At 47.8% G+C, this 15,970-nt stretch overlaps 1 protein-coding gene across 1 annotated transcript in view; it reads left to right on the forward strand.

Moving 5' to 3' along the window:
• Nucleotides 1-321: 321 nt before the first annotated feature.
• Eepd1 (endonuclease/exonuclease/phosphatase family domain containing 1) overlaps nucleotides 322-15,970 on the forward strand; it is a 116,015-nt gene continuing 100,366 nt past the window's right edge. Inside the window, exons 1-2 of the mRNA XM_051156095.1 lie at nucleotides 322-628; nucleotides 1,007-2,044. Coding sequence (XP_051012052.1) covers nucleotides 1,167-2,044 — 878 coding nt within the window. The 5' untranslated portion in view covers nucleotides 322-628; nucleotides 1,007-1,166. The remainder of the gene's footprint in view (nucleotides 629-1,006; nucleotides 2,045-15,970) is intronic.

The raw sequence follows: 15,970 nt of genomic DNA on the forward strand, positions 1-15,970 counted from the left end.
CCGTCTGAGAGTTTCAGGAACCCTGAACATGACAAGCCTACTTCACGGGGAAGATTCCAGCTTGCCCCAGGAGGCGCTAAACAGCTTCACCTAACAAAACCAGAGCTTGGTAGCAGTTTAGGTTCCAGAAAAGCAGGCAGGATAGGATCACTGTGAGCCTTTCCTACGGCCCGGACAGTCCCTAAGCCCCGCCCCACCAGGCCTACCAATGGTCCCGCCCCCTGGCGTTCACGCCCCGCCCCTACGTGCCGCGGGGAGGCGGGAGGAGGAGTTGGCGCGGAGGAGGCGTGGCTGTGCCGGCGGAGGCGCGGGCGGGCGGCGCGACCCGACTTCAGCTGTGACACCCACGGCAAGCCGCGGTGGTGGTGCGCGGCGCGGGGCTCAGGACACGCTCCGCCGTCTCCCGCGCCCGAGTTGGCGCCGGACTTTGCCTGAGTCAACGCAGCGGTGACGCCGCTAGTCCTGGTGCAGCTTCTGGGGCCGAATTTCGCCGCCTCTGCTGGCGCTCAGGAGCAGCCTTGCCTGCCCCGGGAGAGTGGCACTGAGAGTTTCCCCCCGGAGAAAGAGCCGGGACGCGCGCATAGAGCCAAGTGGGACCTGGATCCGACACCAGCAGAGCGGCGGAGAGGTGGGACGCGGGGATCGGAGGGCCGGGGGTGGGTCCTTGAGCCCCTGCTCGGTGTCTGCGCCTGCAGGATCAGCTCAGAGTTCCCAAGTTACAGTGTCTTGAGCAGAGTGGGGGCTTCATCTTGTCCCTATGGGGGTGTCCGAAGTGAGGAGGTGGCCCCAGCGTTGCCACAGCAAAGAGGCATGAGGCTAGTGGGTATAGCTTTCTTCCCTTTTTGGACCCAGTGTGATAAATAATCCGAGGAAAACCCACAAGGGGAAGCCTTTCTGTGTTTGCGTTTTTTCAGAAGCTGACCCCCGCTAGTTCTGAACTTCCCACACTACGGGAGTTCTAAGGGTTGACTGATTAATTTCAATCCATTTCCATGTCAATTTCTAGGTGACCCAGCAAAAGGTCGATTTTAAACACTAGCCATGGAAGATTTGATGTTTGTCTGCAGCAACTTCCTCGACCCGTAAGTCCTGCAACTTCCCATTCTTCTGTGCTTAATAAAGGCTCCCAGGCTTCTTTATCCAGAACTGTTCTGTGTTGGTTGGCCATGGGGAGCACCCTGGGCTGCCATCGCTCTATCCCTAGAGACCCCTCAGACCTGTCCCATAGCCGCAAGTTCAGTGCAGCCTGCAACTTCAGCAACATCCTGGTGAATCAGGAGCGGCTAAACATCAACACTGCCACAGAGGAGGAACTGATGACCCTGCCTGGGGTGACACGTGCAGTGGCCAGAAGCATCGTGGAATACCGAGAGTATATCGGCGGTTTCAAGAAGGTGGAAGATCTAGCGCTGGTCAGCGGTGTAGGGGCCACCAAACTGGAGCAGGTCAAGTTTGAGATCTGTGTGAGCAGCAAGGGTAACTCGGCTCAGCACTCTCCCAGCTCCCTGCGGCGGGACCTGCTGGCTGAGCAGCAGCCTCATCACCTGGCCACCACTGTGCCCCTCACTCCGAGAGTCAATATCAACACAGCCACCCTTGCCCAGCTCATGAGTGTCCGAGGCCTCACCGAGAAGATGGCCCTCAGCATCGTGGACTACCGCCGGGAACACGGCCCCTTTCGCAGTGTTGAGGACCTGGTGAGGATGGATGGAATCAATGCAGCCTTCCTGGACAGAATAAGACACCAGGTGTTCGCAGAGAGGTCGAGGCCGCCGTCTACCCACACCAACGGAGGTCTTACCTTCACTGCCAAACCTCATCCCAGTCCCACATCTCTGAGCCTGCAGAGCGAGGACTTGGACCTGCCACCAGGGGGCCCCACGCAAATCATCTCCATGAGGCCCTCGGTGGAGACCTTTGGCGGGATGAGGGATGGGCGACCTGTGTTTAGGTTGGCCACGTGGAACTTGCAGGGCTGCTCTGTGGAGAAGGCCAATAACCCAGGGGTCCGAGAGGTGGTGTGCATGACGCTTCTGGAAAACAGGTGAGGACAAGAGCCACCAAGGGTGCTGGGCGTCAAGGCAGTGTGACATGGCCTCATCAGAGGATACAATTGAGTGGATCCTTTGGGGCAAGGGAAAGCAAAGAGTCATTTATCCATGCTCCTGAGGTTCCAGCCAATATTGTCGCCTAGAGCTGATTGCTGCGTGATGGGTCCCTCTTAAGCAGAGGCTGTGTGAGTGTGGGTTCTGCTTTGGAGAAGGTCTTTGACTCTCAGGGCTCCATAGAGTTTGAATCAGGGACACAGCCTGGGAACTGAGGTGTAGTTTTGCATGTAAGAAAAACCTGAAGTCTTTTTTGTTTGTTTGTTTGTTATTGAGACAGGGACTCTCTGTGTAGCCCTGGCTGTCCCAGAACTTCCTCTGTACACCAGGCTGGCTCAAACTTAGAGATCTACCTGCTTCTACCTCCTGAGGGCTGGGATTAAAGGTGTGCGGTACCACTGCCCTGCTAAAAACCAGAGTTTTTTAAAGTTGCACTCATGGGCGCGGGGTGGGGGAGGGCGGGAGTCATGATTTCTCATCAAATACACCTATTTGCATGGACAAAAATCATAGTATTTGCAAAAACATACACTGTATTTGCCAGGGAGCTGTGAACGAAGTGTTTAGCACCCCCCATCCCCCCCTTTTTTTTTGTTGAACCTGAACTCGGCTTTTAGCATGCTCCGTCTCCTATCCCATAGCGGGGAAAGGCCAGTATGGGTGTGGATACTGGGCAGATAGTTCCTTCTGAACTAAGGGAGAGAAAACTGGCAGGTTTGTCCAGTGGGAGGGGATGCCTCCTGTGCGTCGAAACATCTGCTAACTCCCCACACAGCACAGTAGTGCACGGCGGTAGGAACCCCTGCTATCTGTCAACTTACTATGTCAGACATCCTCAGGCCCCGATCTTCAGGGCTCTGGGGTTCAATCAATGCTGGTGGCTCCTTCCTGCCTTCCCTTGAGGAGGCGGACAAGCTTGGCAAGGTGGTATCGTGGTGTCCAGAAGTGAGGAGTGAGCTCTCAGTGTGGAATTGGTGGTGAATTGCGGCAGGTCATGAGGACAAGATTAATGAGGAGAAATGCAGGTCACAACGTCTTTCTTGGCACTGTCCCATGGCACATTCTCATCACTGAAGAGAGAGTGAGGACTGTGGGGCGGGTCAGAGAAAGGAGACCACCCAGTACTCTTCTCCCCTGCCTTGTTGTGTTGTCTGTTTGTCACCCAAACTCATATCTTCTGTGGACTCATTCACAGCCCTGGGAGACACACATCAGGATGGGCTTGGTAATAGTCTGCCTTCACAGCTGCTGGGGTGGGGGTGGAACAGCACGATTGTTTAATTCCCATTAGGTGTTTTCTTGAAGCCCAGTGTAAAAAGAGGGAAGAATCAGGATCTGAAGTGTCTTAATGGCTGTGTGGGTAGTTATTGTCCATTTGGCGCGTCAGTGTGGCCCTGGGCCAGTACCAGCAACCCCTGCCTCAGAAGCCCTGGGTGTCAGGTTGTGCCACCTCTCCAGGCGCTTCTGGTGCGGCTGTGAGGTGCACCTCCCTCTGGGTCGGGCCGCGTGTGTGCTTCTGAGTTTCTTTTTGAAGACCTTCCTTGTGTGTTGTCATCTCTGTGAACTTTGTGTTTGAGCCGTTCTGTTACTCTGTCCCCACCTTTGGTTGTTCTGGCCGGATCTGAAGTTATCTGTTCCCGTAACCATTCAGTCTGGCCAGGAGTTAAGGGCCTTGTCGGTTTCTAGGACATATGCGTGTGGGGAGTGGATGAAGGGGGGTGGGTAAGGCTGGACCCAGAGCCTGTGGTCCCAGCTGTTCAGGAGCTACTCAGGCAGTGGGCTTGGCTGTGAGTCAAGGATGGACCCACCACTGGCTGCCCAGAGAAGAGCATCAACAATTCTTGCCCAGTATGGAGTCCTTGGGGGTCTTGTCCTGTCTTTTTCTTTGGATTTCTTAGAATACTAACAACATTTAGCTGCTGATTTCACACGAGTTCACCCAAACCCAATAGGGTGTAGAAGGAAACACTTGCAGTAAGCAACGGGAAGGTGAGCTCCACTGGGGTCTCACACCGTGCTGCACATCTGTCCTACGAGTTGGTGACTCCTTTGGCCTGATCACAATTCAGGTATTGTATGGAATCCTAGCACATAGTGTCTGGTAAAACCTACCTAAGTAATAGGCTTAGAGCCCTGAGCCGTGCAAAGCTGGGGCGGGAGCATCTGCCTGTGTGACTGCCCTAGGGCACCAGAAGCTGTCACAGGGTCCTCGAGGAGGGCAGGTGGCAGTCCCCATGCTCCAAGAGCTGTGTGTTCACGCTGATTCACAGAAGTGTCTCAACATCCTGGTATCTCCTTTTGTTAATGACAGAAAGCATATTTGGCGTGAGCAAGTGTGGACGCATGCTGGTTTCCAGGAGGCTCTTATTTTCAAATGTGTATATGCATAATCTTAGGGTGTGCCTTTGTGTTCTTCTGACAGCTTCCACATTTATTTGATCTCCTCAGTAACTCTGCTTTTTTGTTGTTGTTTTTGTTTGTTTGTTTTTGTTTTTTGAGACAAGGTTTCTCCGTGTAGCCTTGGCTATACTGGACTTGTTTTGTAGACCAGGCTGGCCTCGAACTCACAAAGATCCGCCTGCCTCCCAAGTGCTAGGATTAAAGGCATGAGCCACCATGCGTGGCACCCCAGTCACTATGGAAAGTAGGGAATACCTGTTTTTATTAGAGATTCTCCACCTTTGGGTGAGGAAACGAGAAAGGGGTTAAACCACCTGCCTCTGGAGCAGCTCCTTTGTGACTTACCAGGGACAGGACGGAGACTGGCTGGCTTTAGACCTTGCAAGTGTACTGTTTGCTAAGGCACAGCATCTGTATGTACACTGCTTCCTGCTTAGGTGTCCCACACTGTACCAGTCAAAGGCATTTCCCACCTCTTTTGCCTGTCACAGACATTAAGTCTGTTATAAAGCAAACCTTGGGCAGCTTTGTTGAGGGCATGGCTGTCTCTTAGCTTCCTGTCTGCGAGTGTTGCTCATCAAGTATGTGCATTTTCTTAGAGGAGAGGTCCCTGTGTGGGATTGGAGTCTTTATTGCCCTGAAATGCTGCTGATTTGATAGGTGGACACGTTCGATCTATAAGAAACCATGTCTAGCATGTGAACCCTAAGGTAGGACCCCTCAGAGCTGGGTTATCACAGTCACCAGGAACCTCCAGGGACACCATGCTGTGGCATGTGTCCATGCTTGGATAGTTTCATCAGATCCATTTGCCAACCTCCTCCTTCAGTATTTGTGGAGCAAGAATGAAAGAGGAGAGTGCTTCTGCTAAATATCCTTGCAAAATGCAGGAACGGCCAGCGTGAGGAATGCTCCTCCAGTGATTATTGCTGGGTGACCGTTCCATCTTAAAGTGTCCCTCTGGATTCTGAAGTTAGGCTCAGGGAGAACTGATGGGTAGTTTCCAAAAAAAACCCAGAAATTTCACTTCCCGAGTGCCTGTTTTCCCCGCATTATATATCAGAAGGAAACTCCACGTGTCAAAGTAGTTAGCTTTTTTAATGGTGTTCATCTCATTTCTTGCTGAGTCCTCACTGCCAAAGCACAGGTAGATTAATGCCTGGCAAGATGGACAGTTATAGGAAAAAACCTACCACCAACAGATTTTAGGCTGTCGGACTCGATTAGTGGGATCCACAGAGATAGAGTTCATCTTGTCATTCAGTTCATTCATTGAAAACTATGTATTGAATGCACTCTTTGCTGTGTACGTGTATAAACATAATTCAGGGATCAGCTTGGCTCACCTCTATGACAGAGTTAAGTAAATGCCAGTCAGTTTGTATGGCTCACCGTCAAAACAGTATGCTGAGCCCAGATTTTTTTTTTTTTTTTTTTTTTTTTTTTTTTTTTTTGCTAACTCACAGAGATTGATTTGGTATCTGAGTGTATTTATTTTCTCCATATGAATAATCAGCTCATTAAAAAATAGATGAGCCAAATATTATATATGTATATGTATGTGTATATATATCCCCAGGGGGCAAAACCACTTAGCATGGTGCCATCTTCTTTGATAGCTATGGAAAAAGAGTCTCAGAGGGTTGAGATAACATCCCTGTGACCTTAAGAAATATAGATGCTGGAGCCAGGATTTGAAGCTAGGTTTTCTGTCTGATCTCAGAGCCAGGACTGGGTGCGTATTTTACCACACTCAGTATGTACTTCCGTGTCCTGTTCGGACCCCATCCGGTCCATAGCTCATTGTTTCCTCCTCGTCTTGGGTCAAACATCAGGGCCTTTAAGAAACATGGCTTCACCCAAGTCCCCGAAATGGTCTCAGCCTCGGGAGGCCTTCCGTGCCTTTCCTGTTTTTGTTCCTCCAAAGGATGGGGTGGTAGCCAGATGTGTGGAGCAAATTCGAGAGAACGTCAAGGCCTCTCTGCTTGGCCCTCACTGTGAGCTTGAGACCTTGGGCTCTACTCCAAGGTGGAGTTCCGGTTCGCAGAGCCAAGGAATGACGGGTCATTTCCAGACAGAAAGGTGGTCTGCACGAAGACTGTTGTGGGTTTGTAAGAGAAAGTGGGGTCAGTGAAGGGAGCTCTCAGTGTGGGCATCACTCGGGGTGTATTTCACAGAAAGGAACGGGGTTGTGTTTGTTTTTCGAAAAGGTTGAGTTTCTTTGGGGTCTAGTGTCAAGGGCCTGTGGAGGTTTGATACTGTTGATTTTTCCAGGTGATTAAACATTCATTCAAGCAATTTTTTTTTTTTTTCGTTCTTTCTCTGGGTAGCAGTCTGATTGAGACAAAGTGAGGGCTTTGCTGGAACTTCCTTTCTGCATGTCATACACAGGTATCCAAGGACAGGCTGAGGATGATGGAGATGAGGCACAGAGAAGCTCGTTTAGATAAATGGAAGTCTTGGAAGGCCTCGTCTAAATGCTGGTAGATGGCAAGGAGCCGGGCATGGAAAAATCTGGGAGTGGAGGCAGATGCTGGCATCATGAATTCTTGCCGGGTTGTTATGGCTGCTTTGGCCTGAATGGCCGGAGTTTTGGGAGTTGTAAAGGAAGCTGTTGCTTCAGGGGTAGCGAGTGACTGGGAGATGGAGTGGGTGGAAATGAACGACCTAGTCAGAGGTAAAAGCTGAAGATATTTGTCTGTGTTTGGGATGATGTGATTTATCTGAAGCACTTTGAAATTCCTAGCAGACAGACTCAGAGTCATTTCAGAAATTCTGGGGCCAGCTGGCATACTTCTGTACTGTGTGAACATGACACACGTCTCTGACCTCATTGCTCCGCCCTGTGCCCAATGTACTCTGGTAGGATCTTGGGTACCCATAGCAGTTTGAGGCTATGGCCTGGCCTCTACCCCGGAGTGGCATCTGGCAAGGTGCTGTATGCTTTCAGCATCAATGACATGTAGAACAAGACCATGGTTAGAGACTGTAGGGAACTTTTCATCAGAAGATATTTACAATAGTTTCCTTGTTGATTGAGCACCTACTCTACGTTTATTCCTTCATGAGGTCAGTGGCGCAGAGCCCTGCCCCATACTGAGGAAACTGATGGTCTTGAAAGGAGGTAGGAATCCGACAGATAGTTATCAAGAGAGTGTGCAACATGAGGGAGGATATGAACACTGCTGAGAGGCCAGAGAGCACAGGGACTGGGTACCAGTCTGCTTGGTTCCGCTGGGTTTGTGGGAACTTCCGCCTTAGGGGAGAGTGAAGACTATGCTTGGGGACAAGCTCACTGGGAGCGGGGTTGGCGTCTAACATAGAGAGATGTGGCAACAATTGGAGTTGTTAGTTTAGCAGCCCCTCCGTGCCCTCCCCTTCCTGCAGAGTTAAGGACTGAGGGCCAAACTGAGCCTTCTCTCTGCTCACGTTGATAATGTATAATACTTAGAAACACAGAAGCTTTCTTCTAGAACAGCATACAAAAAGTCAGCACAAGAAAGCAGCTGCCCCTATCATAATTCTGTGAGCCTTGTGTGGTGACACACCTTTAATCCCAGCACCGAGGAAGCAGAGGCGGGTGGATTTCTTTGAGTTCAAGGCCAACCTAGTCTACTAAGCAAATTCCTGGAGAGCCAGGCCCTGTGACAAACAAACAAACAAACAAACAAACACAACAAACAAAACCAAAGGTCTTAATCCACAAGTCCTTAATAATTTTTGCTAGTAGCAAATAAAAGGGGGCACTTCACCACAAGTCCATTTATTCATCACAGATACCTGCCCTTACCTGCCGTAGAGGCAGCAAAGTGGGATCCTGTATTGGTAATTCTGCATAAAACATTAAGGAGGTGCTACAAAAATGCGGGGTGAAAGCATCCTGGCCTTACTGCATCTGACTGCACACAGGCCTTCCGCATCAGTGATTGTACTGTTGTGATTGATAGATGCCACACAGGTGGATCCCGGTGGTTAGGAGCCTATGGACGTTATCCTGTAGTAAACATGTCATATAAAATAAGTCTAGGATCCCTGCGAAGTCTGGTATAACGTTGTTGTGGTTTTTGTTGTTTCGTTTTCCTGGCTCTCGTTCTCTAACTGATGTTGGTTTGTGCTTTATTCCCAACCAGCCCTTGTTTCTTGAGGGTTCTATTTTGGTCCAGCCATTACCTGATTAAGCTGTTAGGCCAGGGCCTTTGATTGCGAGGCTGCTGTGAAGTCCCGAAATGGAGTGCTTCACCAGGGGAAGGCTGCCCTCCTGCCTGTGTCTCCTACGTCCTGCTGCTCTAGGGCTCTGCCGTCTTCTTTCCTGACTGAACTCTGGAGGCTCACATTGGTACTTTCTCTACTCAGGCTATTTTAAAGCATGGAGTCTTAGAGCGAGGTTTAAGATAGATTGCTGCTTAAGATATTGATCCAGTAACTGGTTCAAAGGAAACCTCCCCTAAAGCTGTTTGAGCGAATTCAGTCTGTCTTACATTTTTAAAAACCTCGGTTAAAGAAATTAATGTTTTTTTTTTTAAAAAAAAATACAATAAGCAGTTTCATCATGACAGTTTCATGCATGTAACGTGGATGTTAACATTTGCCGCCCACTAGTATTCTCACCCCACTGCTGTTTCCACTGCTTTCCCCAAATAGTCCCTTTCAACAATGTCACACCTTTAAAAACTATTGAACCCCTCCCTACTCAGATCTAGCCAATGGGCAGGACATTCTCCACAGTTGTGTGGAGAGCAGGGACTGATTCTGACATGAACTCTGGTGCCCCATATTTGACCACTTCCCCTTGGTGAGGAGGCCTGGTGCCACTTAGAGAAAGAATAGGCAGGCTACCAAGATAAGACTTGATAGGCTGTGACCATATGGTGGGGGAGGAAGTCCCCCTTGGTCATACACCTAGGGGAGGTGAATAGGGTGAAAGAGGGAGGGAGGGAGGGAGGAACGGGAGGAGATAAGCAAGGGGATAACAATTGAGATGTAATCTGAATAAATTAAAGAAAAAACATCAAGATCACTCATTTGAGAGGGAACATGGCATATTTGTTCTGAGCTGGCTTACTTCTTTTGACATGATGATCTCCAGTTCATTCCTGCAAATGACATGAATTCGTTTTCTGCTGTTTTAAGTAGAAGGAAAAGTAAAGCAACTGTGGTCTGAAAATCCCAATGATTGGCTTAACTGGCCCTCTTGCTGTGGACTCTGTTCCCTCTTGTCTCACTTCTTGGTAGAAGCCTTTGCTGATGCAGATCTGGGTGTCATTTTGCCATTTGTTCTTGTTAGCATGGAGCTCTCCAATCTTAAAGTCTCACGTTAAACAGCAAAACACTTCCTGTCTGTCTCCCAACCCGATGGGGCTGGAGCCTTTATGTCTGTTTGGTAGCAATACGTATTCTGAGAACAAAAACTGACAGTTAACGCTGGACTTGGTATGGCTGAGGCCTGAGGATGGCCAGTGTCACCTGTGACCGTCATCTTTGTCCCTGACTAATGGACATAAAAGGATTGATCAGCAAAGCCGAGACCTCTGCCAGAGTCACATGGCTTTTCAGTAGTGGAGTGTGAATTGCAGTCGCAGCAGTTACTGTGTAAGTTTGATGGCTAGAAAGTTCCGAGAGAATCAGCCATCCTTAGCGCAGCCTGTGTCTGGACTAGCTGCTCTCCTACCTGTTCTGCTCTGAGATCCTTCAGCATGTGGACACATAGCAGTGCTACCATGCCTGGGAGAGCATGTGTCTGCCCTGGCCTTTGCTTCTTCAAAGTGGAGCAAGGATATTTGCAGAGCAAACTGGTGTGAGATACTGTGTGTGTGTGTGTGTGTGTGTGTGTGTGTGTGTGTCTACACATACATACACACACACACACACACACATATATGACTTTTGAGTCTTTTATAGTTATCTTGCCTACACCTTTTTTGGCAGCAGTTTCTTACATAATTTGTTTTTATAGACTCTTTCCAAACATTCATCTTCATTTTCTTAGGAACAATTTCTCTTTCTGTTCATGCTTCTTGTTCGTTGATGTCATATTTTAAGAGAGAGTAGTAATGAGTGCTATGGGCATTAACAGTCTTGGGACTCATACAGTTTGCTCCTGGCAAGTGCTGGCTGCCCATAGGCATGGCTGATCCAGTCAGGAACGTTCAATGTGCTATGGGCCTCCCAAGCCTGAATTGACAGAGGAAAGGGTCAGTCTGCTGAGTCTCTTAAGTTGAAGTTGCTGAAATAAACAAACAAACTTTTTTTTGGGGAGTGTGTAAAACTGCTAGCACGTGTAGATGAACCTCCAAGCACACTAGCCAGGTATGGTGGCACATGCCTGTCACGCCAGCATTTGGGAGGCAGAGAAATAGGTTGTGGATTTGAGATCAGGCTGAGCTACATAGACCCACATCTCAAACCAAACAAAATTAAACAAAACCCCAATCAAGCAGAAACACAACAAAATAAACACAACAAAATAGACACTGGTACCAGTGCCCAGGTTACTTGGTCTAGAGAGTGTTGCAGGGTATGGAGATTGCAGACTCTGGGCAGTAAGTGAAGTTCCTGTTCACTCACCATTTTCCTCAAAGTTGACTCAAAAGATATGGCTAGTTATAAACTCATAAGCTGATTGCTCCAGTGTACCGATTGTCCCTAAATTCTTCATCTTAGTTGCCAGGTAAATAGCAATGGACTTTTATGCAATTTTATTTTTCTCTGACTGAACACTTGTATTGGTTACCAGGGTATAAAACAGTTGGTTTTCAACCTGTGGATCGAGACCCCCTTTTTAGGGTATGTGAACTGAACTGAACACAGTCAAACAGCAGGCAAAATGGTGATGATTTGTTTTGATGATTCCACATTTATAATAAAAATATAAGCCATTGTTAGAGGTTGCTAGTTTTGACTTAGAAGTAAAAATTGCTTTTATCTTTCTAATTCTAGGGTAAACTTAATTGAAGAGCATCTAAGATGTTCAAAATGTCACCGTGTGCAGCCACTTATCTATGAAAAGCAAGAATTTGTTGACATTATCCAAACAAATCAAGGCACAGAAATAATATGGAGGATGAGTGGGTGGCAAGATCACAATAGTTATCCTTAGCCCTGATTTTAGATAGAGTGTTTTTAATTGATGTATAGTCTTTTGAAACAGAGTCTCTCTGGGTAGCCCTGGCTGGTCTAGAGCTCTGTGTAGACCCTGCTGGCCTCAGACTCAGAGGTCTGCCTGCTTCTGTCTCTTGCATGCTTGGAGTGAAGACACACGGCACCACATTGGGCTCAGATACAGTGTTCATGCTCGTGAAAACCACTGTGTTAGGTCAGGAAGGTGGTGCACTGTGGAGCCTGAGGCAGGATTGTGTCCAGGAACCCTGAGGTCCGTGGTGAGACCCTTCAGTGTCCTAAGGCCTGCCTCTCTCCCATAGTAAAAATCTAAAAAAAAAAAAAAAAAAAAAAAAAAAAGAAAAGAAAAGAAAGAAAGAAAGAGAAGGAAGAAAAGGAGGAGGACCAAAACATGTCTGCATGATACTTTGATTGATCAGCACTGTTGGTAAGAGCTCTATACTTTGGATGTATACGTTTCTTCTTCTGAGTCTCAGAAGTCCCTTCTACTCTGAGGTGTATTCACGAGGAAGGAAAGTGACTTCTATTTTCTACCAAGTACCTGGAATTCCGAGGTGGAGGAGCAGTGGTTTCTGTAGATGGGCGTGTCTCAGTCAAGAGAGTTACCATGATACAGTGCTGGCGACCGTAAACAGCTAAAATTCATTGTCTCCATGTTTGACCAAGGAACCGTGACCAGTGACTTTGCAGTGGTCTTTGTTTTATGTTTCCCCGAGGCTGGGTCCCTGCCTCATAGCTGACCTTCGTCTCTGTTTTCACACGGCCCTTCTGCCTATCCACATCCAGATTTCTTCTTCTTGTGAGGACCAGTCATATTGGATGAGGGGATCGTTCGTTTTGCAGACCTTAACTTCACATAGTCACATTCTGGGGTACTTTGGGTTAGGACTTATTAAGTGTGAGGGAACCCCATCAATCAGTGTATAAGAAGATGACTTAGGAAGAGTCGACCAATATGTCTTGGCCATTTGCGAGGAAGACACGTCTCTGACTTTTTCTGGTGGGATAATATCAGGCATTTAGTGCACAGATAAAAGCTGGTGACACTGCCCTCTGACATGAGGACAGTTTTCTTATGAGCCACAGTATGTCTGGCCTAGCTTTGGCAAACTGGGGTTACTTTTCCCTGCACTGCCCTTCAGGTGTGCCAGTCTGGGCACCCTCCTGGAAAAATTCCATTGCCTTGAAGCCTTGTGGTCCACCACCACTCCTAGGCAGCATCTTTTAGTCTGCCAACTTTGGTGCTTGCCCTTAGTCCCAGGTAATATTGATGCATAAGCTGGCCAGACCTTAGTCACTGAGTTCAGGTAGGGCTCTGGTGTCTGTCTGCTGTCTAGAACTTTGTGTCCTTTAGACCCTCAGTGAGAAGGTGAGATCCAGAGTGCCTGTCCTGGAGCCAGCGCAAGCCAAGCTTTCTTTGACTTCTGTTATTAAGTGCCCAGTTAAGGGCTCCCATCCAGATCTCCTGACCATAGTAGGTACCGCAATTGTGTGTAGATGCCATTCACCCTCTTAAACTGAGGGTTTCATGAGGGCGGGAGCTGTGTTCAGTATCGTAATTTTGGCACACTAGCCTTAAGAAATTTGTGGCAAGAATATGTTGCCACGAACAAATAAATTATTTAATTTATTTCAAGTGCCATTACAAGCATTTTATATCCAGTAGCTAACTTCATCCCCACACCAACAAGTGAGTACAGTTCATCTACCATATACATGAGTGGGACTTTTTTCGGACCCGCCAGCAGTATAAATGACATGAGGCTTCTATGTAGGTTAAAGCTTAGCTAGGCCTCTGGCTTGGGCAGTCTCCTTGTCACTCTAAATGTAACCCAACTATGTAGCCTACAGTCCACCCCCCACAGCTGGCTCTATACCTTTCTCTGCTCCACTGCAGTCTGCATCTGCTCCCTCTGTGTTTGCGCTCACATACTCTACATCTGCCTCTTCTCCCAGCATCCCTCCTTCTCCCGGAAGTCCCATCCTCCACTTCCTGACCAGATATTGGCCGTCAGGTCTTTATTACAACCGATCAGAACCTCTGATGCAGTCCTAGATTGCCTTTAGGCAAGTGGAGAAGGATGAATATTTACAAAATATAAGGCCGGTGATGGGCCAGGGAAATGCCAATAGCAGCATCCTGCCAGCATTCAGCTCTCTGCTGGTATAGAACTAACAATTGAAAATACAGAGGCATGCCTTCACACAGTGTGAAGAAAAGGTCACCCCAAACACATGAGGACTTCCTTGAAGATTTTTAAGCAAGTTTGCAGGAAGGCACTCAGCTGGTGAGCAGGGAGCAGGCCTTGTCTCCTTTTCATACAGAGGCAGAGAATCTGTAAACGTGGAGAGGCCACAGCAGGGCCAGGAGGGGACAGTTCTATTCCTAGAGAGGCTGGAGAGTCAGCGCGAGTTGTGGGAAATTGTGTCTTGGAGGGAGCTTGAGGTGGTTGTCAGTCGGTGTCCTGGGAAGTCACCTAGTCTGTCACGGTGAGGCCAGCAGTGCTGGGCTGGGTGGAGGCTGGGTTTGTTTTTGTAATTGAAATATGACTTCTCTGCCATGCGACTCACCACAGTAAAGTGACAGTTACTAGGTTTTATTATATTCACGAAGTTGTGCAACTCATGCCTATTTAATTCCAGAGCATGCTGATGAGTTCATAAAGAAGCTCCGTATGTATTAGCTGTCACTGCCCATTGCCTGTATGTTCTTCTTCTGGGCACTTGGCTTTTTGAATTGGACTCCTTGTATCTTGCATATTTTAAGGTTCATCTGTGTTGTGGTGTGTTGGCATTCCTTTTTTTTTTTTTTCCTTGAGAGCTGAGGAATATTTCACTATACCGGTTGATGATAGCTTTTTTTCTACCTTTTGGCTATTATGAACAATACTGACTTTGAATGTACATGAAGACATTTTTTTATATGGAAGGCATTTCCATTGCTGTTGACTAGATCCAGAGAGTCAAGTTGCTGGGTCACGGGTAATTCTCTGTTTAACAGTTTGAAGAACTGCCAGGTTGCTTTCTAGAGCATCGGGATCATTTTTTTTTTTTTTTTTTTTTTAAATTTCTATCAGCAGAGTATGAGGCTCACATTTTCCAAGTTCCTGTCAACACGTATTGTTTTCTGATTTTTGACCATGGCCGTTCTGTTGGATGCGGAATAGTGTTATCAGGGTTTGAATTCCATTTCCCCAGTAGCCAGTGATGCTTAGCATCTTCCCATGTGTTTGTTGTCTGTTTATGTCCCTTCTTTGGAGAAACATCTATATTTAGGCCTTGGGTTAGGTTATTTTCAAATTTATCGCTAAGCTGAAAAAAAAAAAAAAAAAAAAAAGGTGCTGCGCTGAATGTTTGCCTTCTCTTTCTTGGCACTTAGTCATGAGTCATCACACCAGAACATGACTGGGCTGATTTCTTTGTAATAGAAGCAAGTACAAGCATCCTATCCAAACAAGCCTCCATCTGGGAAGAGCTTGGCAGCTTCTGCTTGCTGTGTGCTCCATGATTCTGGGAGCAGCCGTGCGTCTGAGCTGGGCTCTTAGCAGAGTCCTTCAGAGGTACTGAGTGTTCTCCAGCTTCACGTTTAAGTTATGTGTTTTGGACGGATGTCTAAACACATTTATCTGAAGCCGGGATGTAATGCACAGCATGCCAGGGATTGCCATGAGAGGCGAACTTTGGCAATGTCACTACCGTACCTGCAGTTCATAGCTCCCCCCTCTCCCCGCCCAAGCCGGGGACCTGCCTTGAAGGAGCACCTGCTGCAGGACCCTGGCAAAGCCACCATGCACAGATGAAATTACATGCCGTGTGTTTATTTCCTGATCTCTTTGAACCCCAGCTGTGGCAAGCTGAGTCATACTCTTCACTTGATGGGACCCTGTCATCTGCGAGTGCAGGCTCTACTTCCCTTTGCTTTGTTTGTGTCTAAATTGCCCTTTCTTCTTAAATGCCCCTCCCATCCACTCTCAGTGTAAAGAGGTACTTAGATGCACTTAGGCATATCAGTGGGAATTATGATATTAATTCACAAAAGTACGTTCTGAGTCCTGAAGATTTCCAGCTAGCGACTGCTTCTGAAGGCCTTGTACTCAGAAGCACTGAGCGCATGCTGTGCATCTACCACACATATGCAGCTCCTGCTCCCTTCTTCTGGGGAGAGCTGTCCCACTGTTTAATTGTCCCCATCATCACATTGATCATTTCCCTAATGCACAGACGTCCTTCAGGAATTAGCCCTTCTTCTGGCATGGTAACAGAACACCTTAAACTGGGTGATTTATCTGAGTAGAAATTTGTTTTTCTCATGGTTCTAGAGACTGGGAGGTTCCCAGGAACAGAGGAGT

Source organism: Acomys russatus, chromosome 14, assembly GCF_903995435.1.
Source record: "Acomys russatus chromosome 14, mAcoRus1.1, whole genome shotgun sequence".
In the NCBI taxonomy this organism is placed as follows: domain Eukaryota; kingdom Metazoa; phylum Chordata; class Mammalia; order Rodentia; family Muridae; genus Acomys; species Acomys russatus.